General features: G+C 39.3%; 1 protein-coding gene across 2 annotated transcripts in view; it reads left to right on the forward strand.

Moving 5' to 3' along the window:
* Positions 1-2,892: 2,892 nt before the first annotated feature.
* The window catches only part of HFM1 (helicase for meiosis 1), a 57,988-nt gene continuing 35,310 nt past the window's right edge, over positions 2,893-25,570 (forward strand). For both annotated transcript variants that reach the window (XM_082227716.1, XM_082227717.1), the window contains exons 1-16: positions 2,893-2,991; positions 4,390-4,502; positions 6,123-6,165; positions 8,301-8,560; positions 10,179-10,223; positions 10,849-10,919; positions 13,507-13,639; positions 15,418-15,569; positions 16,192-16,269; positions 16,355-16,516; positions 17,230-17,430; positions 17,530-17,618; positions 19,842-19,885; positions 19,973-20,074; positions 20,982-21,127; positions 23,852-23,946. In XM_082227716.1, the coding sequence (XP_082083842.1) occupies positions 2,930-2,991; positions 4,390-4,502; positions 6,123-6,165; positions 8,301-8,560; positions 10,179-10,223; positions 10,849-10,919; positions 13,507-13,639; positions 15,418-15,569; positions 16,192-16,269; positions 16,355-16,516; positions 17,230-17,430; positions 17,530-17,618; positions 19,842-19,885; positions 19,973-20,074; positions 20,982-21,127; positions 23,852-23,946 (1,796 nt within the window). In that variant the 5' untranslated portion in view covers positions 2,893-2,929. The remainder of the gene's footprint in view (positions 2,992-4,389; positions 4,503-6,122; positions 6,166-8,300; positions 8,561-10,178; positions 10,224-10,848; positions 10,920-13,506; positions 13,640-15,417; positions 15,570-16,191; positions 16,270-16,354; positions 16,517-17,229; positions 17,431-17,529; positions 17,619-19,841; positions 19,886-19,972; positions 20,075-20,981; positions 21,128-23,851; positions 23,947-25,570) is intronic.

Genomic DNA, 25,570 nt, shown 5'->3' on the forward strand with positions numbered 1-25,570 from the left:
CGTGTGTTGAGGGAGATGACATCTTGGGAAGAGACTCTGAGGGAGGGGAAAAAAGAGCTCTAAAAAAACCTGAACAGTTTGTATGGTCGTTTTAATCTTTAAAGTCTGGTCAGCTAAAAGCAGATGTTGCAGACGAAGATGGAAACTTGCCTGAGGCCAAAAGAATTGGAGAGCACCCTTTCTGAAGGTAGAAAAAGAAAAAAGGCAACTGCTGTCTGAAACTACAGTGGACACGATCCAGTCAAAGTTAAGCACTTTTACATCCCATGGATTTCAGCTGAGACTTTTTAAACTCATGCTTCACTCTCACCATGAGATCAATGGCTTAAAGGTGCTTAACTCTGACAGGATTGTGTCCAGAGAATTTATATACATCATAACTTTATTTTGTTTTTGTGTTTTGTTTTATAAAAGAGTAAGTTTATAAAGTTTTATTAGCTGTGGAGTTCATAAAATATAAAAATGTAACAGATTTCAAAATAGTTCAGTTTTTTTGTTCTCCAGCATGCTGAACAACTTGTCATCAGGAACACTTTCTAGGGTTGCCATACATCCTGAATTTCCCAGATATGGATATGGAATACTGCAGTCAATATGGAATACTGCAGTAGACAGCAGTGTCCGGGCAGAAATCAGTAAAATAGTTTTTGCTGACTCCCCGCCTCCCTCCAAAAATAACAACTCAAAAATGGTCTTTTGTGATTTTGCTAAAAAAAAAAAAAAGCTCAGCAACTTTTCTGTCCAGGTGGGAGTGGTAACTGTAAGATATTTGGCTTAATAAATCTAACTGCACGCACACACACAGTTGGGTTGACAGCTATGCATCTTCATGAAGAATCCAACACGCCACGCAAAACTAGGTACATATAACAATAAATTCAAAATAGCCTGCTGCTATGTGAAACAACTGCAGACTGATTTGAAGGTACTATGCTTCTAGCTCGATGGAACACCCATATATATCAAGAAGAATGGAGTACATTTATGACTTAAACTCTGCATGGGATGCAGGTTGCCATATTTTTCGGGGGGGGGGGACAAAGTTGTTGTTGTTGCTGCTGCTGCTGCTGCTGAGAGGCGTTGATATCATACATGCTTAAAAAGACTGAAATGGGGACAAATGGTTAAAAGTAACTATATGGGAGGGAGCGTGAAGGAGCACAGGTGTTGCATTTGGGGCCAAGTCTGTTTCAATCACCAAGTGTATAATTCTGTATTCCACTATCCTGGACGCGTTAGAAGTGCCTTTTCATATGACCCATGTTTGCTCTTGGAATCCTGCCGTGCCAGACAAATGGTATTTTTCCAGCTAGTAAAATACTCCTAGCTCTCCTGCTAAACAGTTAATTGACAAAGTGGTTGAAATAGTGCAAATTCGCCTCCAGAAATCGCACCCTGCATTATTTTTCAGGAGGTTAAATAAAAAAATGCACCCCCCAAAGCTCCAAAACTCAAAATTCTTGTAGATTTTACTAAAGAGAAAAAAAGCTCAACAACTTTGATTCCCTTTAAAAAAAAAAAAGCACTCAACAACTTAAGAGCGAAATTTTTTATTCCACGTTTGGAGATACGGCAACCCTACATATTTTGCCTCCTTTCCCTTTGTTTATCTAATAAGAGAAAGAACAGCCTTGGCTAAGGAACTTAATTTCCCTCTCTGCTTTTATGAGGGCATTCCCTCTTTTCTTTGCCTTTGACTGCTGATAAGAGCTCCTTGAAAAGCGGCAATCTTTCTTCCCTCTAGTAATAAGACAGCCTGCGGCGTCCATGTTGTTGGACGACAAACAGTGATTTGGAGTGGCTGGCCTGTTCTCCTCAGCTTTCACTAATACAGGCTGCTAGTACTAGAGACTTAAGGAAACAACCTGAGGGAACATTTGATTTTAACGTGAAAAAGGAAGGTTGTAGCCTAGGGGCTCCGCTTGGCCAAATATACGGAGCCGGACACAGCCTACAGACATAGGCCGTGGTACAAAACAGCCCTTTTAATCCATGGGGTGCTGCTTTAAGCAGTCCTTCCTTTAGAGCTCCTAAATCCACTTTGGATGGATGGGAGTTGCATGTCCCACAAGGACAAACATTGTCTTCTTCGGCCAAGGAAAGGGCTGTTTTGCCAAGCAATATGTGTGTGTGTGTGTGTGTGTGTGTGTCTGTGTGTCTGTGTGTTTGTGTGCGTGAACAAACATACATATTGTGTGTGTGTGTGTGTGTGTGTGTGTACAAACATACATATTATGTGTGTGTGTGTACAAACATACATATTATGTGTGTGTGTGTGTGTGTGTGTGTGTGTGTACAAACATACATATTATGTGTGTGTGTGTGTGTGTGTACAAACATACATATTATGTGTGTGTGTGTGTACAAACATACATATTGTGTGTGTGTGTGTAATGTATGTATGTATATATACGTGTCTGTGTGTCTGTGTGTCTGTGTTTGTGTGCGTGAACAAACATACATATTATGTGTGTGTGTACAAACATACATATTATGTGTGTGTGTGTAATGTATGTATGTATATATACATATATACAGTACGTGTGTGTGTGTGTATACACACACACACACACACACCTGTGCAAAGGTGTCTACCTAGTCGGTTGGCAAAATACATGGAATTTCAAAATGGCTGCCTGCCACTCTGTTCTGATTTTGCTCTGAGGTGAAAAAATGATACGGGGGGGATCTTTGAATTTAAGGCTTCCTCGGGTGGGAGTTCTAAAGAATAGAATATAATAATAAAAAATACAATGTTTTAAAAATAATAATCTCCTTATCTGGTTGAAAAAGCTGGGGTATACTTACCTGGCAGGGGAGACACCTTGATCATGAAAAAGCTGGTATTCCTTTGTCAGTATATTGAAATACTTATAGTTGTCATTGTCTTTTGCAGCTTTTCTGAGAATTCACCTCTCATCTTAATACAATGACAGACCCTGCCTTTTCTTTGGATAATTTGTTTTTTGAAGGACCAGGTACAAAGCAAAAGTAAGTTTGTTGCAGCTGTCTCCCATAAGTTGTCCCTGTGATTTGGCAGTGGTAGAAGTCGAGGGAATGCTTTGTGGCTCTAATATGTTTTTTGTAATATGAGATAAAGGTTTTGTGTTTCTTAAATAATAATATATTTTTTTAATTTTCAAATATTTACCCAATATTTGCCATTATTATTATTATTATTATTATTACTACTACTACTCATATGCCACCCTATACCCAGAGGTCTTAGGGCGGTTCACAGAACAAAATCAAAATATAAAACCACAAAATATATAATCGAAATAAAAACTACCCCTCCAAAAAAACACCACATTTAAAAATTCTACAAATTCCAATTAATATAAAAATAATTCCAGTTATTTCCAAATTTATAAATTTGATCAAAGTGGTTTCCTACACTCCTTGATTTTTGTCCAGTTCTTATATTGCTGCAGTTCATATTTTTTCTATTAACTCTGGTTTCTCTTCAGAATGTATCCATCTTTCGCCTTTACTAAAGGTTTTTATTTTCAACAAACCATAATAAATAAGCTTATCCTTTCCTAATTCTCTCAGTCCTCTATATTTCAAAGAATAACAAAACAAAACAAACACAAGATAATTAAATAAATTCTTATTGTTAAATTTTCAAGGAGCTACCTATCTCTATTTTCCAAAGAATATACGTAGTGGCAGGTAGGCCCCTAGAATATTTACAATAACAATTTATTTAATTATCTTGCATTTGTTTTGTTTTGTTTGTTATGTTTTTTTCCAAAAACGTTTCTGTAGCAAATGATTATGATAACGTAAGTTAGTTGTGCAAGATAACATAGCAGCAGGACATCTCAGCTTATTAGGAGCCCTAGGGTGATATCCGATGTTTTCCCTTTGCTGACTGAAGGCATCCAGGAGCAAAATAAGGAAAAGGGGTGCAGCTTTGCTTATTTCTTCTGTTCCCTACAACCCCACCCAAATCGGCTCTAGCCTCCAGAGCTAGGTTGCCATATTTCAAAAAGTAAAAAGCAGGACACCCCAAAATTCCCACCGGATGTCAATTCTGCCTTTGAAATGGCAGCCCTATCCAGAGCAGATTTTGGGGTTCAGTGGGGAACGAGAATCTAAAAATAATTGTCTCTCTCTCCCCCTGTTTTACCGACTTCTGTCGGAGGAGAGGAAACATTGGCTATCTGCTTTGGTTGTGTCCCAAAGCACAGCAAATTCTCATTAAACTGAGGTGGGTTAACAGAAGTCTTACATTTAAAATATAACACGCCCCCCCCCAAGTGTAATGTTAAAAGGGATAATTTAGAAGTGACACAACAGTCAATATGTTCTCCTGCAGTTTGTCATTAATTTGGTTGGAAACACTTAATGTTTTTTCGCTTCATCTTAATATGTTGGAAACAGATATCTAGAAAATGAAGAGCCAACAGACTGGTATCTTACACCTGTTCCGTCTGCGTTTGAAATTCCACCTACTCATCAGCTACAAATGGAACTGGGAGGGAATAGCCAAAAAGGTAGAATGTTTTGTGATTAGTTTTAATAAGAGGAAGTATAGAATTTTAAAACTGCTGTATTTTCCCGTGTATAAGACACCCCCATGTATCAGACGACCTCTATTTTTTTGAACCCAAAATCAATATTTTAAAATAGTTAGAGTTGCCAAAATTAGGATGCCATATTTCAAGAGCCAGAGCCTGGACCTCTGTGCATTCAGCATTCGTTTATAAGATCACCCCCAATTTTTGACCTTTTTTTAAAAGCAAAAAAACCATTGTCTTATACACAGAAAAATACGGTAATATTCAATTACTCACTTTAATGGGGTGGCAATGCCTACTTTTACTGAAGTATGTTGAATCATGGGCGAAGTAGACTATATGTGAAAATGCATGACTGTATTTCACACATTTTTTCTTTAAAAAAAATAACAGCCACAGTGCTGGGTGCATCATAATGGCTTACCAACCCCAAGTTGCTATTCAACATAGGATGAAAATACCTCCCTCTCATGTTGCTATTTACTCCAGGAAGGAAGCTATCCAAAATGTTATCTACAGAACACTGAAGTACTATGGGATTGCTTTTGGTTAGGCGCTGCAATGGAGGATTAAAAAGAAGAAGAAGAAAAGAAATTAAAATTTCATTTAAGTATTTATTTATTTTTTAAATCTGTTTTTCTCCTTCAACAAAAAAGTTCAGAGCTCTTTGCAACCCTACAAGCAGTATTGTAGGCAATAGTCCCATGGCTTATTGGAGAAAACAAGGCTTACCAACAGAGCGCTTAGGTCAACGTGAAGGTGCCATTTTTAAAACAATATAGAAGCAAGAATGCATTTCGCTCAGTCACCTCTCAAATTACTTTAAGGTAAGGAGCAGATAGCCTCCACCCAAAGGGATTATGGATTAAAGTGAATCACTTTTACTTCCCCTCACAAAAATCTCCTGGACGTATTTGGATGCAATTTGGCAAGTTTAATCCACTTTGAAGGGGATTCTGTATCTCTACATGCCATGCACTTTGGTCAAAAGGAGGAAAAGCTTCTCCATTATAGTGAATGAGGGAACACAATTCAATTTTATACAGAGTAGCTCTGGAGCTGATGACAGAGTGAAACAGAGAGAAAATACAGGGTGACTCTGGAACAGATCAGAATTTTTTATTTTAAAAACCACCAATATAAGTATAGGCCAAATCTCCGGCCCTGTGCATAACCATAATAAATGAGGGATTTTAAGGATTGTCAAGCTGAGAAAGCACAAGAAAACATTGAGAATAATGACATGAAATTTATTTTCTTTTATGCATGTTTTGTTGAATCAACTTCTTGGTAGCCATCGTATTCTACATTTCTTTTCCTTTTGCAAGTAGCTTGCACAGAGCAAATGACTTGTCCTCTTTTAAGAGCATTACTAAGGGATAAAATCCTAAATAGTCTACATGATTACTTTGCTATGAATTCTAACAGGCAAAGCCTATAGGAGTTCAGTTAGTGGAGGCAGGTAAGTTGTTTTCAGGCCAATAGTCTGGAATTGGTCCCATTGTTCCCCTATGACCTTGAGTAATATGAAAACAGAGCTTGTTAACTGTCTTGTAGAAAACCTTTAAAAAAATAAACTATTAATTAATTTTCCAGAAGAAGATGGTGATGAAAGTGCCTGCTCAACATTCAGGAAAAGGTAGGCTTTTTAAAGCCAATTATAATAATTCATCAAATATCAGAACCATATTATTTTAGATACATTTGTCAAAGACTCAGTTTTTGATCTTTGAAATGAAAGTGCTTAATAGGGCTCCAGGCAATTGTGTTAATATTCTTTTGAATGTGAGAAAACTGGGATAGTTCCTTTCGGCAGTGTTTTAATACAGTAATTAGATTTGCTCTAGGCACAACCCTTTTTTACAAGGATTTAAACACAGGATTTAGTTTATTACTTTAGTTAAGAGGCAGCTGATGTACTACCAAACACACTCTTAAAATTCCATACAAAGACATGGTCCTTGGCAGCTCACAGATATACTAGTTTATTTTTATACTTTAAGCTGTCACAGGGCATGCATGTAATCCAACTCCTTTAAGAATCAATCACAGGATAATCATTGCTTTAATAGGACTGGACTTCACTCTTTGCCAGTTTGTTGCAGCAGACTAGAACTGTACTTTTCAGAAATGCGTCCTGAAAGTTCAGTTAACTCTAAGATATTTTGAGTCTACTTGAAAGCTATCTAGGTGACAATGAGTGCTGATTCTCAGCCCATTTCAGATATGTTGCTCCTCTTTTTGGATGTGTAGAATCCAGTGGGTTTTCTTTAATTAATGACTATTACCACAAATATTGAAAGTGAGAACTAACAAGCAATGAACTACAAGTAAGCAGCTCTTTGAAAGAGAAAGATGGTTGCACCCTGGCTACTTTTCCATTCTTCTTGAATTATTCCTGTCCAGATGTTTATTTTTATATTTATTTATACATACAACTAAAATGCCGCTTAACATAAAACAACTCTATGCAGTTTGCAAGAAGAAGTAAAGCCATAAAATCACAGCAAAAATCTAAGAGATACATCAGAGGAGCTTTTTTTTTTAGCCTGAGGGATGCTTTCCTTTCTAGGCAATCTTCTAAGGGCCACATGCCAGCGGTGGGTGTGGCCAGAGGCAAAGGTAGGCAGAGGTACGAATGCACATCTGACTTTTGTGCACTTGGCTAGTATCTGCACACACTCGCATGCTTCTCTTGACCCTCCATCCAGAAGAGCAAGAGCATCACCAGAGCTCAAGTACACATTCCAGCAAGGCAAAGACACAGGGTTCAAAGTAGGGCCATGGATGGATGGGACCTGGGGATAGTTGTGAAGGTCTTTGTCACCTGGGCCTGGTGTTCCCTATTTCTCAGATACATAGTAAAATGCTAAATCACAATACCGATCAGCACAATCTGGGAAAAAAATGTTTTCAGCAACCAGAGAAAGCCTGAATAAATAAATGGGTTTTAAAAACATACCACATTTGATGCTTCCTGAATGGGGACTGGGTTCCAGAAGGATGGTGCCACTGTGGGCAAGGCCTGTTTCTATGATGTCATGGTCATCTGGGGCCTCATCAAGTGAACATATGGGTCGTCTAGGTCAGTATGAGTGAAGGTGCTTTGCTAGGTATCCTGGCATACTGTATCCCACTCACAGTATACTCTGTGACATACATTGAAATATGCAGGCAAAGCCACTGCATGTTCTTGGCATCAAATGTAAGTGGTTTTGATGTTATGCTCAAGCAGGAAAAACAGATGCACAACATTTTCAGAGCAACGTATAAAATGGAAAGACACATATCATTCCTGTACGGCTGATACATCTCACTGTGGCAGAGATGCAAAATGTCCCACTTTGGATGTTGTGTTAGAAGTGTAAAGTCCAAAGCCACTGCAAGTCTTTCCTCTTTCAATGTCATTGTTTCTTTTATCTGTACTCAGCTATTTCACTTCCAAATCAACAGTGAATTTATCTTGGAGATCTTGGTCCATGCTGCACAGCTTGATAGCCACTAAAGGAAACATGGCCCGCCAGCCCTGTATAAATGACCAGCCCAAGGCTGAAATAACTCCTTGTTTTGGTTGCCTGCCAGAGACTGCAAGAATGGGTGTGGGGAAGCTTGGTGGGTCAAAAATTGTGCGAGCCTGTTTCAAGTAACAAATAACAGGTTTGGTTTTCAGCAGGTATTGGAAACAAAGCAATGTAAGCTGTAGTATGTAATTGCTATGTAAGTAGGTTGTAAATGTGTATATTATATGAAAATATCCCTTTGAATTTATTACAGCTTATTTAAACCAACCAATTATACATATGTAAATCCAGGCAACACTGAGAGTACCAATGCCAAGGGAGGAATGGACACGTATTGTAATATTACCAACAGCAAAGAAATGAGGAAAGGAGACCTATGGAAAAATAATACGCAGTTAACTCAAGATTCAGATTTTAATCTGCTTAGTGTAAATGATATTTTTTCTGCTTATGGAAATGGAATTGAAAAAGCACAGTCATTTCCTTCTGTTTCAAAGACTTTTAGGATGGAAGGTAAATTACACATTTTCTCTGTAATTTTTCGCTACAAAGGTATTTACAACATTGGCTTCATGAATATACATTATTCATAGTTATTGCATGAACAAAACTGTAGATGGAGTCAAGAAATACACAACAATCTGCTTGAGTAATATAAAGTAAGGAACATAGTCATATTCATATAGAAGGTCAGAAGCAAATTAGAAAAAAAAGATGTGAATCACAGAAAGGAACACCTAAGCCAGATAAGACAGAAGTAATTATAATGTGGTGGATTAAATGCATGTCTCAAAGAGCTTAGTGCTCTGCTATTTTTGAGGTCAGCCATGGGAACTGATGAAAAGAAAGCTATGCATTGTTCTTTCACATCTTCCTCTTCCGCTCCTCCGCATCACATTTCATCTGCATATACTACAGTGAAAAAATTCTTCAGCATGTCACAAGCCATCCTTCTTCTTTCTTCCCACACTGGAAAAAAAGGCCTATAGGTAATTTGAAGGTAAATGAGGGCAAGATATAAAGTCTGCTACTGCCAAAGAGCAGTGGTAGTCAACATAGTGTCCTCCAGATGAAGTTGGACTACAGTTCCCATCATCTCTGATCATTGACCATGGCCATCTGTCATGGATACTTTAGCTGAAATTCCTGCATTGCATGGGGTTGGACTAGATGAATCTTGGGGTTCCTTCCAACGGTAAGATCTATGATTCTATGACTGACCATGTTGGCTAGGGCTGATGGGATCTGGAATCCAAACATGTCTAGAGGGCCATAGATTCCCCATCTCTGATGTACCAAACCTTATTGCCCCGGCCCTCAACTGCTAGACAAGGGACTTGAACTCTCAGTACAGTTTGTGCCAAAGTCTTTAAAGACAAGGCACAGGTTACAAGATTTAGCAGATGTAAAGGAGGTACACATACATGGCTCTTGCAAGCTAGGACATGGGTCCAGCAAGCAACATGCCCCTGCACCTTCCTTTTGAAGAAACAGAACTTAGCATGGCAAGTGATCAGAGTCCCAGGACTAGGCACACAAATGGGCACTCCCCATGTGTTTTTGGGCACCGCAACATGTGTTTTTGAACACTGCAATCTCGCACAAGACAATGTCCAGCTGTGATCTCATGCATTTTTGGGTACCATGCTCTTGCATAAGAGCATATCCCCCCCCAAATGGGAAGTCTTGGGACAGTTGATGGGTATGTGCGGACCATCAATTGGGAACCACTGCTCTAAGTCATTATTTTGTGGATACATTTGCTGTATTGAAAGATGTACAGAAACACTGTTGTAGAGAAGGGCAGTCGAGAATTTTTGTCTGCAGTCCTCAAAAAGATACTGGCTATTTGCTTTCCTAGATAAAGCTTTGGAAGATTGCAGCCTTCTACCCTGGCTTCAGACACCTCAATTGGTGTCTCTACCTGCAGGATCAGTGTTATGCAACCTTTGCCAACCTGGCTGGGACTGATGCTGGGCTTGCTTTTGGGGGTGGGGGTGGGGGAATTGTAGTCAAAAATATTTGGAGGAAACCAGACTGATGAAATTACATTCTATCCTCAGCATTTTTATTTGCGTTTTTTATTAATATTGTTAATGGATGATGATAAAAATAAAGTTTTATTCACTAGGAACTACAGAAGAAGACTTGATTTTGAGACCTGTGACTGAAATCCGTATCCTTTTATGCACTACAATTATGTAAAAGTAACTTCTTGGCTGTATATTATGTAAACTATAATGTTTTTAAATATTCTTTAAGAATCTAGAAAGTAATCATGTGGCTGGGGGACTCTGTAAAGGTAAAGGTAAAAAAAGAAATATAATTGAGGAAACTTATGATTGTAGTAATGGCCATGGTCCATTGAATGAACAATTAACATATTCACATTTTCTTAAGCAACTAGAGTATGAGTATGCAGTTTAGTGGACCAGCTGCATAATGCTACCATAGCAGGCTCCAGTAGCACAACCATCATAGCACAACCATTATTTGGGTTTTCCCAATAATGAATAATGCTTAGGGTTGATTAGTAAATCAATATTTTGCATATGTTTTAATTTTTATTTCATTCCACCCCATATCGTTTTTTTCTTTGATTATTTTTTTACATTTCTCCCCAGCTCCAACCTTGTTAGAAATTTTCTATGTAGTTGAAGAACTGCTATTCCTCCATTTAATCATTTTCCAAACAAATGTTTAAAAGTGGGAAGTTTTATTTAAGTCTGTATAAAGTACTTCATTGTGAAAGATGTATCCATTCCTAACTAAATTGTTTGACTCCTTAATATGACTTTAAGCTGCCCAGTTTAGAAATATTTTCAAAGAATTCCCTTATTTTAATTACATTCAATCCAAGGCTCTGGATGATGTAAGTATGGATTAGTTTTAACTATGCAGGTTTCATAATTATTTTTACACTTACAGCCATGCATAAGGAAATACCCACTGCTGATTTCATAAAAGTAGTTCCTGTGACCCGCCAAGATTAATGGAGCTTGCCATCAAGTTTGGCAGTCTACTAGGGCAGGGCAGGGATCTGGTTCCAACCAGAGAACTGGATCCAAAAGTACCGTAACTTGGGGAAAGTTATCCGCCTATAAAATCACCTGACACACCATATGACTCCAACTTCAGTTTGTGACTGCAATGGAACATTATAGCCATGGCTTCAACTACAGTGGAGAAATCTTCCTTTGCTTGCAGGCAAAGAAACAGTTTGGTGTTCACCTAGAGTGTGCCTTCTCCATTTGTCCTTTGTGGCAGCCATACCTTGAATTTTCCTGCACCTGGTGTGGCTTAGGAAAAATGACTTGGCAGACTAACCTCTGAGGTCTGGTACGCCTAAGTAGCTCAGCAGTCCAGAGGTTCCCTACAACCAGTGGTGACTGATACCCACTGGGACACACATATGGCAGAAGGCAGGAAGGCCAATAATAGGCAGAGCTAATGACAAGTGGAGCCAAGTAATTCTAGTTTTGACTCATTCTCCTCCCTGCTGAGGAGGGCAACCCTGAGACCGAGGCAGAAGCTGCCACAGGCAGTGCTACCCCCAGACCAATTTTAAGTTGGAAAATAGGCAAGTAGGGACCTACTAAAGGCAGGCTGAGATTTGTGGGGCCCTAATGGACCAGCCTCCACTGCTCACCACTTCCTAAGAGCTCGATGAACGTCTCGTTCTTGCTGCTTGCCTTGGACCCTAGGGAAAAAAGAGAATATTTGCTCAGTTGCCGGATTCTTTCCCTAGGGTCCAAGGCAAGCAGCAAGAACAAATACAACATAAACTCTCATGGCTGCAGTCCTGTGCAGTTTTATCTGGGATAAAGGGACCCCTGACCATTAGGTACAGTCGCGACCGACTCTGGGGTTGCGGCGCTCATCTCGCTTTATTGGCCGAGGGAGCTGGCGTACAGCTTCCGGGTCATATGGCCAGCATGACTAAGCTGCTTCTGGTGAACCAGAGCAGCGCACGGAAATGCCGTTTACCTTCCCGCCGGAGCGGTACCTATTTATCTACTTGCACTTTGACGTGCTTTCAAACTGCTAGGTTGGCAGGGTTAAATGCATAGGGTTAGATTGCACAATGGTAATCCTGTGCACACTTAAATTGGGAGAAAGCTTCACCGAACACAGTGGGAGTTAATTTCTGAATAAATATGTGTATGATTGCACTGCAAGATAAAACAAAGTGCCAAAAGAACATTATAAATGATGGCATTTGTTGAGCATGCTGTGACCACATTACTTAACTAAAATATGTAGGACTGGAGTTTCAAAATCTCTGCAGTGTTCTTAATTTAGGCAATAACTAAAGCATTAACTAGAACGGGGTTACTATAAAGCAGGTATGGGGAATCCATTGCCTTCCATATGTTGTTGGACTACAACCCACATCACCCGTGGCCCCTGGGGCTGATGGGAATTGTAGTTTTCTGGAGGGCCACAGGTTTCCCATCCCTGACATACAGTAGAGCAAACCTTTTAAAGCTTTTGGCCTTATTCTGGTAACAAAGTAGTAAATAAATAGGTTTATTCTTTATAACATTAGAACTTTACACAAGTGGCTGCTTAAGCTACATATAATTTATGGAAAAAACAGATCATTAAGGGATGATTTGTTCTGAAATTGATGCTGAAGGACAAATCTTACTGTGTATTTTTAATGATAGACCACTGTCAAGGCCTATCATCTTCTATGTGCATGGCTCCCTCCTGAGACTTGAAAATGGGTTTTGTGTTAGCAACTCTACAGCAGGCTTTGCTACATAATGGCCCTAGCTGTGCCATATATTCTTCATAATTGCTCAGCGGCAGATCGCAAGGAAAAACTATTGCTTCCACTTTATCTTTTTTGTCCTTGTGTAAAGTAAAAAGTATTTGATGCATAAAAAGGTAGTCTTTAAAAAAATTGAACTTAGCTGTTATGGCATGTTGAATTCTTCAACTTTCAAATTCCAAAGTTGTAATATGACCTGGGAATTCAAATGACATCTTGGTTAAATTAATATAATATAGTTTTGCTAGGCAAGTAAAATATGTGTAAACTTGTATAGAAATAATTAAAAATGATTGCCAAGTACTTGCAATACTATTTATTTATCTAGCATTACCTGATATTTTCAGAAGGTAAATTTGAAATTTGTTTCATTTTCTGAACGCAGATTATATGCTTTGACGTCGACATACCACACTAAATGTCCAATAGCAAAAATAATAGCAGATTAGAATTCCTTATACCCCCAAACCTATTTTAAACACCCCTCATTGAATAATTTTTCAGAAATTAAGTTTTACCTCGTAAAATGACATGCCTTAATGACTATATCATTCATGATTTGAGTGTATGTGCATCAATACATTAATAAATAGCTGATTGTGTGCAAATTATTCCAAACCTACTTGTCAAAATATATGCACCTGATTTTGTGCTCCACTTACTATTAGTTGTTCTTTTTTAGCTCCTTTACACAGATAGAAATTTTGTGATCTGTGCGCCCACCGGTTCTGGAAAAACTGTGATATTTGAGCTTGCAATTATCAGGTTATTAATCAAAGTGCAAATGCCTTGGTTAAATATTAAAGTTGTATATGGTAAGTATGCCATATGCTTAAGTTAATAATTATTAATTATCAAGAAAAAATGATAACATTATTTTGATATTTACGCATGATCGCTTTGTTGATGAATATGGACACATGTCCAAACAAAGTTTGTCACATAGCTAAACATGGTTTATTTTTTAATCTACATGACAGTTGTTGAAGTTGTTATTTTAGCCATCCTTCCAAACTGGAATTCCTAAATGTTCATCTGATGTCAAGACAAGGATATGGTCCTAACAGGCAAAGGCGTTGCAGGCATAGTTGGAGGCAGGTCACAGCCCACGTTTCTGAGAAGGCAGGAATCTATGATGGCAGAGGTGTAATTAGGACTGGGCCAGCAGTTCTGTCCTAGGGAAGACAGAGGGCAAAGCAGGGCAAAAGCAAGGAAATGCAGTAGGAATCCGCTGCTACTACTCATAGTGACAAGTTGCTGTGCCAAACTCTGAGATCAGAGCTGCCTTATAGCTGACAATTTCCATAGTCTAGGTGGCAGCCTTGTATTGTATTCAGCCAGGTTTGCAGCAGAGTGAGGTCAGTAATGCAGGAGGTAAAGTACCAGGCTTTGTTGGATGCCCAGGTTCAAAACACTACCCCAGTACGCTTAAGCCCAGCATCTGTTTATGAAACACAGGTTCCCCAGTATAACATGTAGTTCTGCCTTCAGAAAGTAAAGACAAGCCCATTTATTTATTTATTGCATTTAAATCACACCCTTCTCTCTATCCAAAGGAATGAAACATACTGATTCTAACAGTTTGTAATAATATTGTTATACCCCACCCCAATCTCCATGAGCGGTGAGAGATTCTAGAAAAGTTCCAGGTGTTTACCCAGGGTCTTTGTTTCCTTTTGGGCATTGAGGTACAGCAGAGACTGTGGTGTCTTTAATATATGTGGCTTATTTACAGATATATACAACCTGAGTCAGATGGTGGAAAATCCCAGCATTAAACTGATACAGAGGATCCCTTACGTCTCCCATGGGCACCGCAGGCTGGGATCTAAAGACAGAGAGATCCTCCATGCTCCCTCTCTTTGTTACAGTCGGCCACTTTCAGCCCATGTCGCATTCTGCCCCACTCCTTCCTCCTTGTCACTGCTAACCCAGTTAAACTATTTCCCTCCAGCCTATGTCATCCAAACCTGAAATCCTAAACCCTTCTTGTCTCTTGGAGGCCCCCCCCCATTGTCTAGTACCTCAGTGCCTTCTTAATGGCTTCCTTGATGGGTCAATGACAGCCAATCACCAGCCTTTGTTCCTCCAATGGCCCACATTCAACTAGCTCTGCCAAGCTGACCTGCCTCGGTAGCATAAGCTTAACCCAGAGAGCTTTCCATGTTTGGCATAGTTTAGTCAAATCTTGAATTATGAGAGACTTACATCCACAAACTCTGGCACCCAGAAACTATAACATTATAAATGCTTTTGTTGCCCCCTGGAGCTTTATCTACCTATACTGGACACAGTTAAGGTTGAAAGCTATTTAGAAGTGTTGGATTTATAATAAAATCAATATGACTCACCCATATGCTGTTGCTTACATAAGTAAAATTGCAATTTTCAAAATCTATGGGGGGTGGATTCATCTAGTTCTACGACCAGCTCAAATAGGTACAGGAATGAATAAAGATCTTGACTTGTCGGAAAAGAGGGGGAAGGATGGGGAGAGTTAGTTTCACTCAGAAATCTTATCAGTGTAGGCAATGTGTTTGGCGACCTGTTTATTCATGTCTTCTATTCTCCAACTACTCTGTATTGTTTTTAGTGGCTCCAATAAAAGCTCTCTGCAGTCAGCGTTTTGATGACTGGAAAGAAAAATTTGGACCCATTGGACTCGTCTGTAAGGAACTAACAGGAGATACGGCAATGGATGACTTGTTTGAAATACAACATGCTCACATTATTTTGACTACACCAGTAGGTTCCACAGTCCAATTAATTGCATTTGAATTTTTTTTTAATGAAGATACTTGACATAAAAAAAAAAAATTCGTATGCATGCTGTTGTTTGTGTGTAAACATTTTCCATCAGTTTCTGATGCTAGCAAATGACTGGAAAACTTCAAAATCCCTTGAAAAAAATATTTTAGCTTTATCAAGCAGTTTGATTAATTTATAGTTTATCAAAATGTATTATGTTTGTTTTGTGCGGCATTGTATGAGAAACCTTTATTCCTATGCCAAATTTCATGTGCTCTGATAGTATCATTTAAACAATAATTCATTTTAAAAACTTAGGAAGGAGAATTAAATTGCATACTTTATTGGATTATGGTGAAAGATTTACTGCTTGGGGGTTTGATCTACACCATTTCTAACATAAAAATGTCCTTAGCTTGGAACAAGGACCTACCAGAGTAGTCTTTTACTTCAGCATTGAATAGATTGATAATAGCATTCTTTTCATAAGAATAGCAATATACATCACCAAATACTATTCTCAGAAAATCTCATTAAAAGTTAACGGAGGAATGATAGTGGAGGACTGCACCATTAATATGAATAATAATTATTATTATTTTGTTTGTTTTTCTACTAGGAAAAATGGGATAGCATGACTAGAAAGTGGCGAGATAACTCTTTAGTTCAACTAGTGAGATTGATCCTCATTGATGAGGTAAAGTAATAACAAGTTTTTTTAAAATGCAAGTGATTGAAAGCAGGGCATTGTACTTCATATACAATTGTGTTTAACTCAATAGGTACATATTGTGAAAGATGAGAGCCGTGGTGCTACTCTTGAAGTTGTTGTCAGTCGGATGAAAACTATTCAGTCTTCTCTTTCACGTGGCTTTCAGAATCCTGACGCAGTACTTCTCATGAGGTTTGTGGCAGTTTCTGCCACAATCCCAAATGCAGATGATGTAAGCAAAGTTAATAGCATTTTATTTCTAGAATTCAAAATGCTGAGGTGTTTCCCCCCTATTCAGCTACACACATACACACACAGTACAAAATGAGATAAGCACCGTCATTTGTCCACCGACCCACAACAAACATGAATAAGCTAGGATTGCCATATTTCAAAAAGTAAAAACCAGGACACTCTGAAAGTTGTTGAGCTTTCCCCCCTCAGAATCTATTGATTGCTCACACCTCAATGCTAGAATACATACCTTGAATTCTGCTGGTCTTAGTTTCAATCCCTGGCATTTCCAGTTAAAGTAGAGATGGGGAAGCTGTGACACTTTGCTTGTTTTGGACTACAATTCCCATCAGTCTGGGATATGTTCATGAAATATACCCCTCCCCCCCCGCACAATGCAGTACTAGACAATGCTGAGTACATAGCATCCCGCCTTTGATCATAACGTATAGCAAGCCCTCTCTCACAGAGGGAAACGTCTGCCCTATCCACAGGAACCCTTTGTCAGTATTATGTGGTCTAAAGTACAGTAAAATTCTATGGCAATTATATTCATAACAGAGAAGAGCACATTGAATAACCAACACAGTATTTGTGTCAGTAGAACTTCCATGACTTAAACAGCTCTGCTTGAGCAAGTACGTTCAGGATTTCAGCCCAAGGCATTATTTTCCAGCTTCAAGCCTAACATGCTCTCTTTTCTCTTTAAAGATTGCAGAATGGCTTTCAGATGGCAAGGGGCCTGCTGTATGTCTGAAAATAGATGAAAGACACCGACCAGTGAAGCTTCGCAAAATCGTGCTTGGATTCCCCTCCAGTAGCAACCAAACGGAATTCAAATTTGACTTAACACTTAACTACAAAGTAGCTAGTGTTATTCAAACGTATTCTGAACAAAAGCCAACCCTTGTGGTATATATTGTGCCTTTCCCTTGTGATTGTAATGTTCTCGTGTATATTCTAGCATTATTAGTACAAACAATGGGTTTTCATGGGTTTTTTTATTTACAGTTCTGTGCCACAAGGAAAGGAGTACAGCAGGCGGCTTCTGTCCTAGCAAAAGATGCAAAATTTATTATGAGTCTTGAACAGAAACAAAGGTACCTTTTTATAAGACAAGCTTGCTTTTAATATCTATCTCTTTGTATTCAATCACATATGTAGCAAAGTTGTGGAAATCTATCCAATTTATAATGATATGTTTATAAAATCAGTAGCCCCAAGGCTTGTAGCTTATAGGCTCTTATGGTGACGAGATAACAAAACCTACCCCAATATGCCATTTGTCACTAAAAGTGACTTTGCTAAGGATACTTTTCATTTATCATGTGTTTCAAGTGGCTGTTTGGAGAATATGAGTACATTTGTGTACAGTAAAGCATGCGCTTACCATTGATGTTTGCTCTAGGCAGTTTTCCCTTGAATATCTGGAGTAGATTGTTCATCTATGATCTGCATAGGGCAGTGTCCGTATGAATCTCTTGGCATACCCATGACAGGGATGTAGATACCAAGTACAGTTTTTGCCCAGTTGCCACAAAATTGTCCTATAGATGCCCTGTAAAAGTCCACATCAATAAACTGAAGGCTGTTATTCTGATCCGAAAACTGTGTTCTGTAAAACCACCATTTTTGCTCCCTTACCCCATTTCACCTAACTTTTGTGCATCGAATGTTTATGCAGCCTGAGACTGGAAATCTGTCTGGATTTCAGTGTGAAAGCAAATACAGTCTACACGCAGGGCAGGGCAGATTTCTAGACATCCCAGTTTATGGCACACGTGTACATCTAGATGTGTCTCTGCTTCTAGCACAATTCCAAATCCAGGAACGAAATCTGGGCACAGAAAACATGTGAATATTTGTTTTATAAAGTATTTTAGGCAGCACCTAAAAAAACAAACCTGGGTGATAGACCTGGCATTGCAATGATACAAGATCTGACATTTTTTTATTATTAAATTGGTTGGTTGCTTTATCTTGCCCAAAGCAACTTACAACCAACCAACCAACCAACTGTAGGGATCTGTATGTTCAACTTCCTTCTCAGCCATAATGTGGGGCCCTGGGTATGCCACCATCTTTTAGCCTCTGCTGCTTATAGGGTTGTCATCAGGATAAATTAAGCCACCCAGCCCTGCCAACTGGAGCTCCTTGAGAGAAGAGTGGTAGTAAAGATAGCTGAAAACTAAGCTGGAATATATTTGGCAGGGGAAATGTTATAACTCTCAGATTAGCCTTTGATATAGAGCAGCCTCAATGCTGGCTGAAACTTAGTATGAAGTTGAAGATTCTCGCATGAAGAATTATGATGCATCTTTATTGAAGCAGGTTCACTGACAGCACATCAGGTATTAGACTGCTGTAATCTATTTTGACTTGAAACCTAATTTCCAACAAAGTTTTCCTAGATGTATATCCCTTCTGGAAAACAAAAACATGTATTCACTGGCCCTTGCAATAAGGATGGGCAGGCAAAAGAAGAAGATGTCGCTGCATGGGAAGATAGATAGATAGATAGATAGATAGATAGATAGATAGATAGATTCTTTATTGTCATTACACTAGTGCAACATTGCACAAGTGCAACGAAATTGGATGCCATCCCTTAAAAACAACAAAAGCAAAACAACAGCAACAACCAAACAAACCACCTTCCAACCACACCCACACCCACACCCATCACAAACTCCCAGGTCTCACTATCGAGTTACAGCATTCAAAAAGGCCACAGCTCTTGGATAGAAACTGTTTTTTAGTCTATTTGTCCTTGACTTGATGTTTCTATACCTCCTGCCAGAAGGCAGCAGTGCAAACAGACTGTATCCCGGGTGAGATGGATCCTGCAGGATGTTGTTTGCTTTCCTAAGGCAACGGGAACCGTACAGTTCTTCCAAAGGTGGGAGAGGGTGACCAATAATCCTTTGGGCTGTAAGAGATATGAGGCAGTAAAAACAAGAGGAAAAATCATACTCCTTCACTGTCCTGAATATATGAATGGGATAGTTTGTTCTTCATGTATGATGAAGTCCAGTAGCATAAGACAGTTTTATAAACAGAGCTATTCTGGATATTGTTACTTGGGCCATAGAAAATTCTGAGTCCACAGTCCAGTGTTTCCCTGCCCCCCCCCCCATTTTATACTTGAACTTTCCTAGGGATAATTTTTATGTTTTGATATTTCACAAAATTCAGTTCAAAGGGTTTAAATAATGGTATAGTTCATTACTCAAGCAAGAAATATGTGCAATTGCTATTGATGGTTTTTGCATGGTGTTTTATTTATTTTTAATTGTGATACACACACTCTCCCTCTGTTTCAGATTACAAAAGTCTGCAAATTCAGTAAAAGAAGCCAGACTGAGGGGTATGCAGTGTATACTAATTGCAGAAAAGTTAATGTATTTGTCCCAAGATGTTCTGGTAATGTTCTGGGTCTGATTTTCATTTATAGATCTCTTGACCTATGGAGTAGCTTATCATCATGCTGGAATAGAGGCATCTGATAGAAAAATCATTGAAGCAACTTTCAATATGGGAGTCTTGCCAGTTCTTTGTGAGTACAAAGCATATGAGAACAAACAGTGTAGATACCATATTGCAGTAAGAGGGATGGGGTTACAAAAACCCAATTTGCGACCATTTCAACAATAATGTTTACAGAGATAATACTAGTTTGAGAAATAGTTGATAAAAGTGAACAGTTCCATGGAGTCTGGTGAATCTGCATTTTTAAATGTGTGTTGGTGGCCATCTCCACATCTTGCAGAAACAAATTTTAAAAACTCCTTCATTTTGCCCATTCTAAGCTGCCACTACTCTGTGCTTGGGTGACCCTGAATTGTAATATTTAGGGAAGTTTTAAATGACTGATGTTTTAATGTATTTTTAATCTTTTGTTGGAAGCCACCCAAAGTGGCTGGGGAAACCCAGCCAGATGGGCGGGGTAGAAATAAATTATTATTATTATTATTATTATTATTATTATTATTATTATTATTATTATTATTAAAAATCTGTACTACTTTTTCTACACCATGCATAATTTTATACACCTCTGTGATGCGCTCTTTACTTGCCCCTTTTCTAAACCCAGAACCTTTAACTTCTGTAACCTTTCCTCTTAATGAAGCTATTTCAACCCTCTGATAATTTTAGTTGCCCCTTTTCTGTACCTTTTTGAGGTCTACAATATCCTTTTTGAGATGCAGTGACCAGAAACATACACAGTATTTCTAGTGTGGTTGCACCACAGACATCACAGAACTTTCAGAACAATATGGGTGGGGACTCAAAGGAAGCATGTGACAACAACTAGTTTTTGGATGTTCATGTGTAATGAGAGAGAGAGAGATATGAATGGATCGTATACTGGGAATAGTCAGAACACTACAGAATTGTACTTCATTTCTGTTGCTTTATGAAACATCCAAATTATTTGAAAAACATTTAAATGTTTGCAGTTACTACAAGTACGCTTGCTATGGGTGTAAATTTACCAGCTCACCTGGTAGTTATAAAATCAACAATGCATTATGTTGGAGGAATGTTTCAGGAATACAGTGAAACGGACATTTTGCAAATGATTGGGCGAGCAGGAAGACCTCAAGTAAGTTGAATCTGTTATTTAAAGCCATTTTTAGTATAATCGTAGCAAAAGTTGCCATGCACTTACAGAGGCAATGTTGTGGTTCGAGGACCCGATCCCTGCATAGTGGAATGAAACACAAGGACACGTGATATAAGGTTAATGGACAAGAAAAGGCCGCAACTTTATTGATTACAGCAAGTGAAAAGGTATTGGCTTAGGCATTGGATTACGTCAGCTGACTCCATCCCCTCAGAGAGGGGTGAGTCTAAAACAGGAGGGTTTATTCACCAGTAGGTGGAGCCTGTTGATGCTAATCCAACTATAAGATCTCCCCTGATGTCACCGAGGGTCGTGCCATGGCCTACCGCCACGCAGGCATCGGACAGAATACACGACCGCCGGATTCCTTTAACGGAATACCCAAAAATTGAAGGCGCAGGCCACACCTAGCCCTTCGACACACCACAAAATATTATTCCAATGCCTAAGCTACCCACCAATACCACGAAAGTTGTGATGATTGCTACGAGGTAGGCGAAAAAAACCAAAAAGCCTAATGCCAAATGGAAAAATTCCTACCAGGCCCCCTGGACAACCAGGGCGACCAACCTAAGGTCCATAGCAAGGCCAAAAGAAAACTGAAACCCTGCTCTAAGGGAGTGGAGAGTGGGTGACTCGCGACGGGACGACGAAAAGTGAGGCCAGGAGGCTGGCGCCACAGCAATTTAGGCTGCTGTACACGCCCCCTTGAAGGCAACTGGCTGGGTGCTTAGCCGTGGGCATGGGCGCCAGCCAGGTGAGTGGAAAGGCAGGGGGCAAACGCCCCCTGCCTGAGGCGGAGTCCGGCTCCCGACCACAACCACTCCCCTCTCTTGCAGGGAGGAGAGTCTTTACAAAAATGTTAAGTGGAAGTTTTGTAGTTATAGTTGCCTGTGAAATTCTTGTTTGCACAGTAGAGTTTATTGCTGAATAATTAATATAGCCTTGTTTACTAGGAAATGTAAAGTTGACGCTACTGGCTTCAGTTTGCAAGCTGAATTAGCTTCCAAGTTATTTATTTAAGAAATATCGACCAAATATCTTTTTTTAAAAAAAACACAACCACCCCAAATCTACAAAGAAAATCAAACCTAAACACTCTCCTACAAAAACCAACAATTCACAGGATATTCCACATTTGAAAACATCTATACACGGTATAAGTTTTATGAACCGTTCGTGCTGTCTTTTGATATACTGGATCCACATCTATGGGAAACAAATTAAAAAAATACAGAAGCATACCTAGGAGTTGGTGAAACCAGTCCCCACTAGTGGCACAGGCCAGCACAAAAATCACCTATTAGACTATGGAGTATATGACATATATTTGTGTGGTGCTCCACAGCCAGTGTCGTGGCGAGATCAGACGTGGGAGAAGCTTCCTGTCCTCCTTGCACTGCAGCTCAAAGGAATGTGTGGTAAAGTGATTTCTTATGGGGGGGGGAGCACCAATACAGTTCCTTGTGCAAGGGACCCTAGGTAGTCCTCTGCGTAAAGAGGGTTCTGTAGTCCTGCTCCCACCCTCCCAAAAACTTGAAATGCAATGAGCAAGACAGACAAAATTAGCTGGAAAGAGGCCAGGATCCCTTTCATTTTCAAGGCTTTTGTTGATCATTTGTTGACTACCCCTACCTGTCTAGAGTAGGACTTGCCCTCTGTCTTGCATACTGGGCTCTGGGAAGGTCGGGCGAGAGCCCTGTGACAGGCCTTTGTGCTTACTTCCCAGAGGCTAGTAAGCAAGGCAGAGGGCTTTGAAAGCTATTTCCGCAATGGATTTTATCATCTGTCTATCTGTCTATCTGTCTATCTGTCTATCTGTCTGTCTATCTATCTATCTATCTATCTATCTATCTATCTATCTATCTATCATCTACAGTCGTACCTTGGTTTGTGAATGTCTGAGGTCTAGCGCTGAAGGCCTTCTGGCGGTTCAAGTTACAGGGAACCAGGCAGAGGGCCTTTTCAGTAGTAGCACCCGCCCTGTGGAACACTCTCCCACCAGATGTCAAAGAGAAAAACAACTACCAGACTTTTAGACGACATCTGAAGGCAGCCCTGTTTAGGGAAGCTTTTAATGTTTAACAGACCATTGTATTTTAATATTTTGTTGGAAGCCGCCCAGAGTGGCTGGGGAAACCCAGCCAGATGGGCGGGGTATAAATAATACATTATTATTATTATTATTATTATTATTATTATTATTATTATTATTATCATCATTATTGCAACTTGAACATTTTGGCTCCAGAATGCCACAAACCTGGTAAGGAGTGCTCCGGTTTGCGAATGTTCTTTGGAACCCGAACATCTGATGTGACTTCTGAATGAGTGCAGGAAGCTCCTGCAGCCAATCGGAAGTTGCGCCCTGGTTTTCGAACGTTTTCAGAAGTTGAACTGACTTCTGAAACAGATTTCATTTGAGAAGCAAGGTACGACTGTATCTATCTATCTATCAGCCATACACCTAAGGTTATGATTGCATAAGTAAATTACGCTTAAGTGGTGGTCCCACTGTACAAAAGAACCAGGCAGATAGGGATACCCTCCTGCCCAGAATTTTGATCTGGATAATTATTTCAGTGATTGAACTTCACGTTAGTTGATAGTCCTATATTTTTCACCTGCCATAAAAATGTTTCATTACTGCCTACTCAGTTTAAAGCATTCTTCTCTCTCTATATATATATATTTCCTCTCCAGTTTGATACAACAGCCACAGCAGTTATCATGACAAGGATAAGTACTAGAGACAAGTATGTTCAGATGTTAAATGGTGCAGATACAATAGAAAGCAGGTAACTTGAGCCATTTTTCTGTATGCTGTTGGAATTACAGTCTTAAACACATTTGTTTATCTTGAAGAAATTTATCTGATGGATCATGAGGATAGGCCTATGGGGAAGCTAGAAAATCTTTATATTCCCAGCATGTGGGGAAATAGTAATCAACAAGACAAACAAAAATCCACACCAGCGTTTTCCTTGATTCTTCTATAATAATCTGCGTAGAATGGAAACAATTTTGTGTTGCAATCCTTCATATGGTTATATACTTCTAGGTCCCATTTATATAATTGTGTGCAGTACTGCAGTGTTTAATTTGAAATTAGCGAACGAGAAGAAGAAAATAAACACAAGCACCCTTTTCTCTCTAGAAGGGTAAAGAGCAGCTTTAGAGATGATAGGGTAGGGAGATACAGATTTGGAGAAAGAGTCTAGATTCTGAGCCCCTTGTGCCTGCTTTTAATTAAAAATTAAAATGCTGGGAGAAAAGCTGAACAGCATGTGTAATTTGCTTAGGTGTGCACTCCTATAATAATTTCAGGTTTTTTGTGTAATTTCTGTTGCACTTAAATTTTGGCAAGTCAGAAGCTTCCCAAATTAGAATTCATAGTAAAAATCACATTGTATTATTCACTTTGACTCAACATAGGCAGATTTCCACACACAGAGCTGTTTGGAGCTGTACTTTGCAAGTCCATTTGGATGGGAAATCCCAGCTGTTGGGGGCACATATAGTATCAGACAGGGGATCAGACCATCCCTTAAGGGTGCATGTGTGTTGATATTCTTGTAAACAGCAATGAACATTTAACCTAATAAGAGAACGAAAATACATTTAATTGAGGCTTTCTTAAAACTTCCTTATTGTATTGTTTTACTATTGAGAGTTCCTAGGATTAATTTTCAGTGAAATGAGTGCTATCTGATTGGTGCCCCTCAGCTAATGGATGGCTCATTGATGTGGAAACTTGCATTGTTGAATTAATGATTGTTGGTGATTCACACACCCCTGCCCTAAATCTGCTGTGGAAGGTTGGGAAACCTTCAAAACAACATGCGAGATGAAGTGGTGGACAGTAGAGGATGAGTGGGGAATTGCTGAAGGTTGCCTTGGTTCTCTATTCTGGAGCTGGTAGACTCCGCTAAAATGAAAGAACACTGGCCTAATCCTGTATCTAGTCATCTAGTCCAGCATCCTGTTCTCAGAGTGGCCAACTAGATGCCTATGAGAAACCTTCCATCAGTGAAGAGGCACCAATTGGACGCAACCTCTTAGAAAAGAGCTTTCCAAACTGTGTGTTGCGACACATTCATGTGTTGGCTGCAGTGTGTAGATGTGTTGGGCGAACGCTCCCTGCACTCCTCCCGGGGCTGGAAAGGAGTTAAGTTTAACCTCTGGTTTTTCTAGTAAAACTGAATTACTGTGTTGTGAAATGATGCCTGTCTAAAAAGTGTGTCACCAAGCTGAAAAGTTTGGAAAGCTCTACCTTAGAAGCAATAAAAGATCTATTGCTTATACATCTTCAGCTGCTGTCTCCCATACTCTCATGGAAGTGAGAAGCAGAGGTGCATAAGGGTAAAGGAATTTATAGAGCCTCAGCATAATAGAGGAATGTGATGATTCTTGGAATTGAGG

Source organism: Podarcis vaucheri (genome assembly GCF_965113315.1).
Source record: "Podarcis vaucheri genome assembly, chromosome: 6".
Classification (NCBI taxonomy): domain Eukaryota; kingdom Metazoa; phylum Chordata; class Lepidosauria; order Squamata; family Lacertidae; genus Podarcis; species Podarcis vaucheri.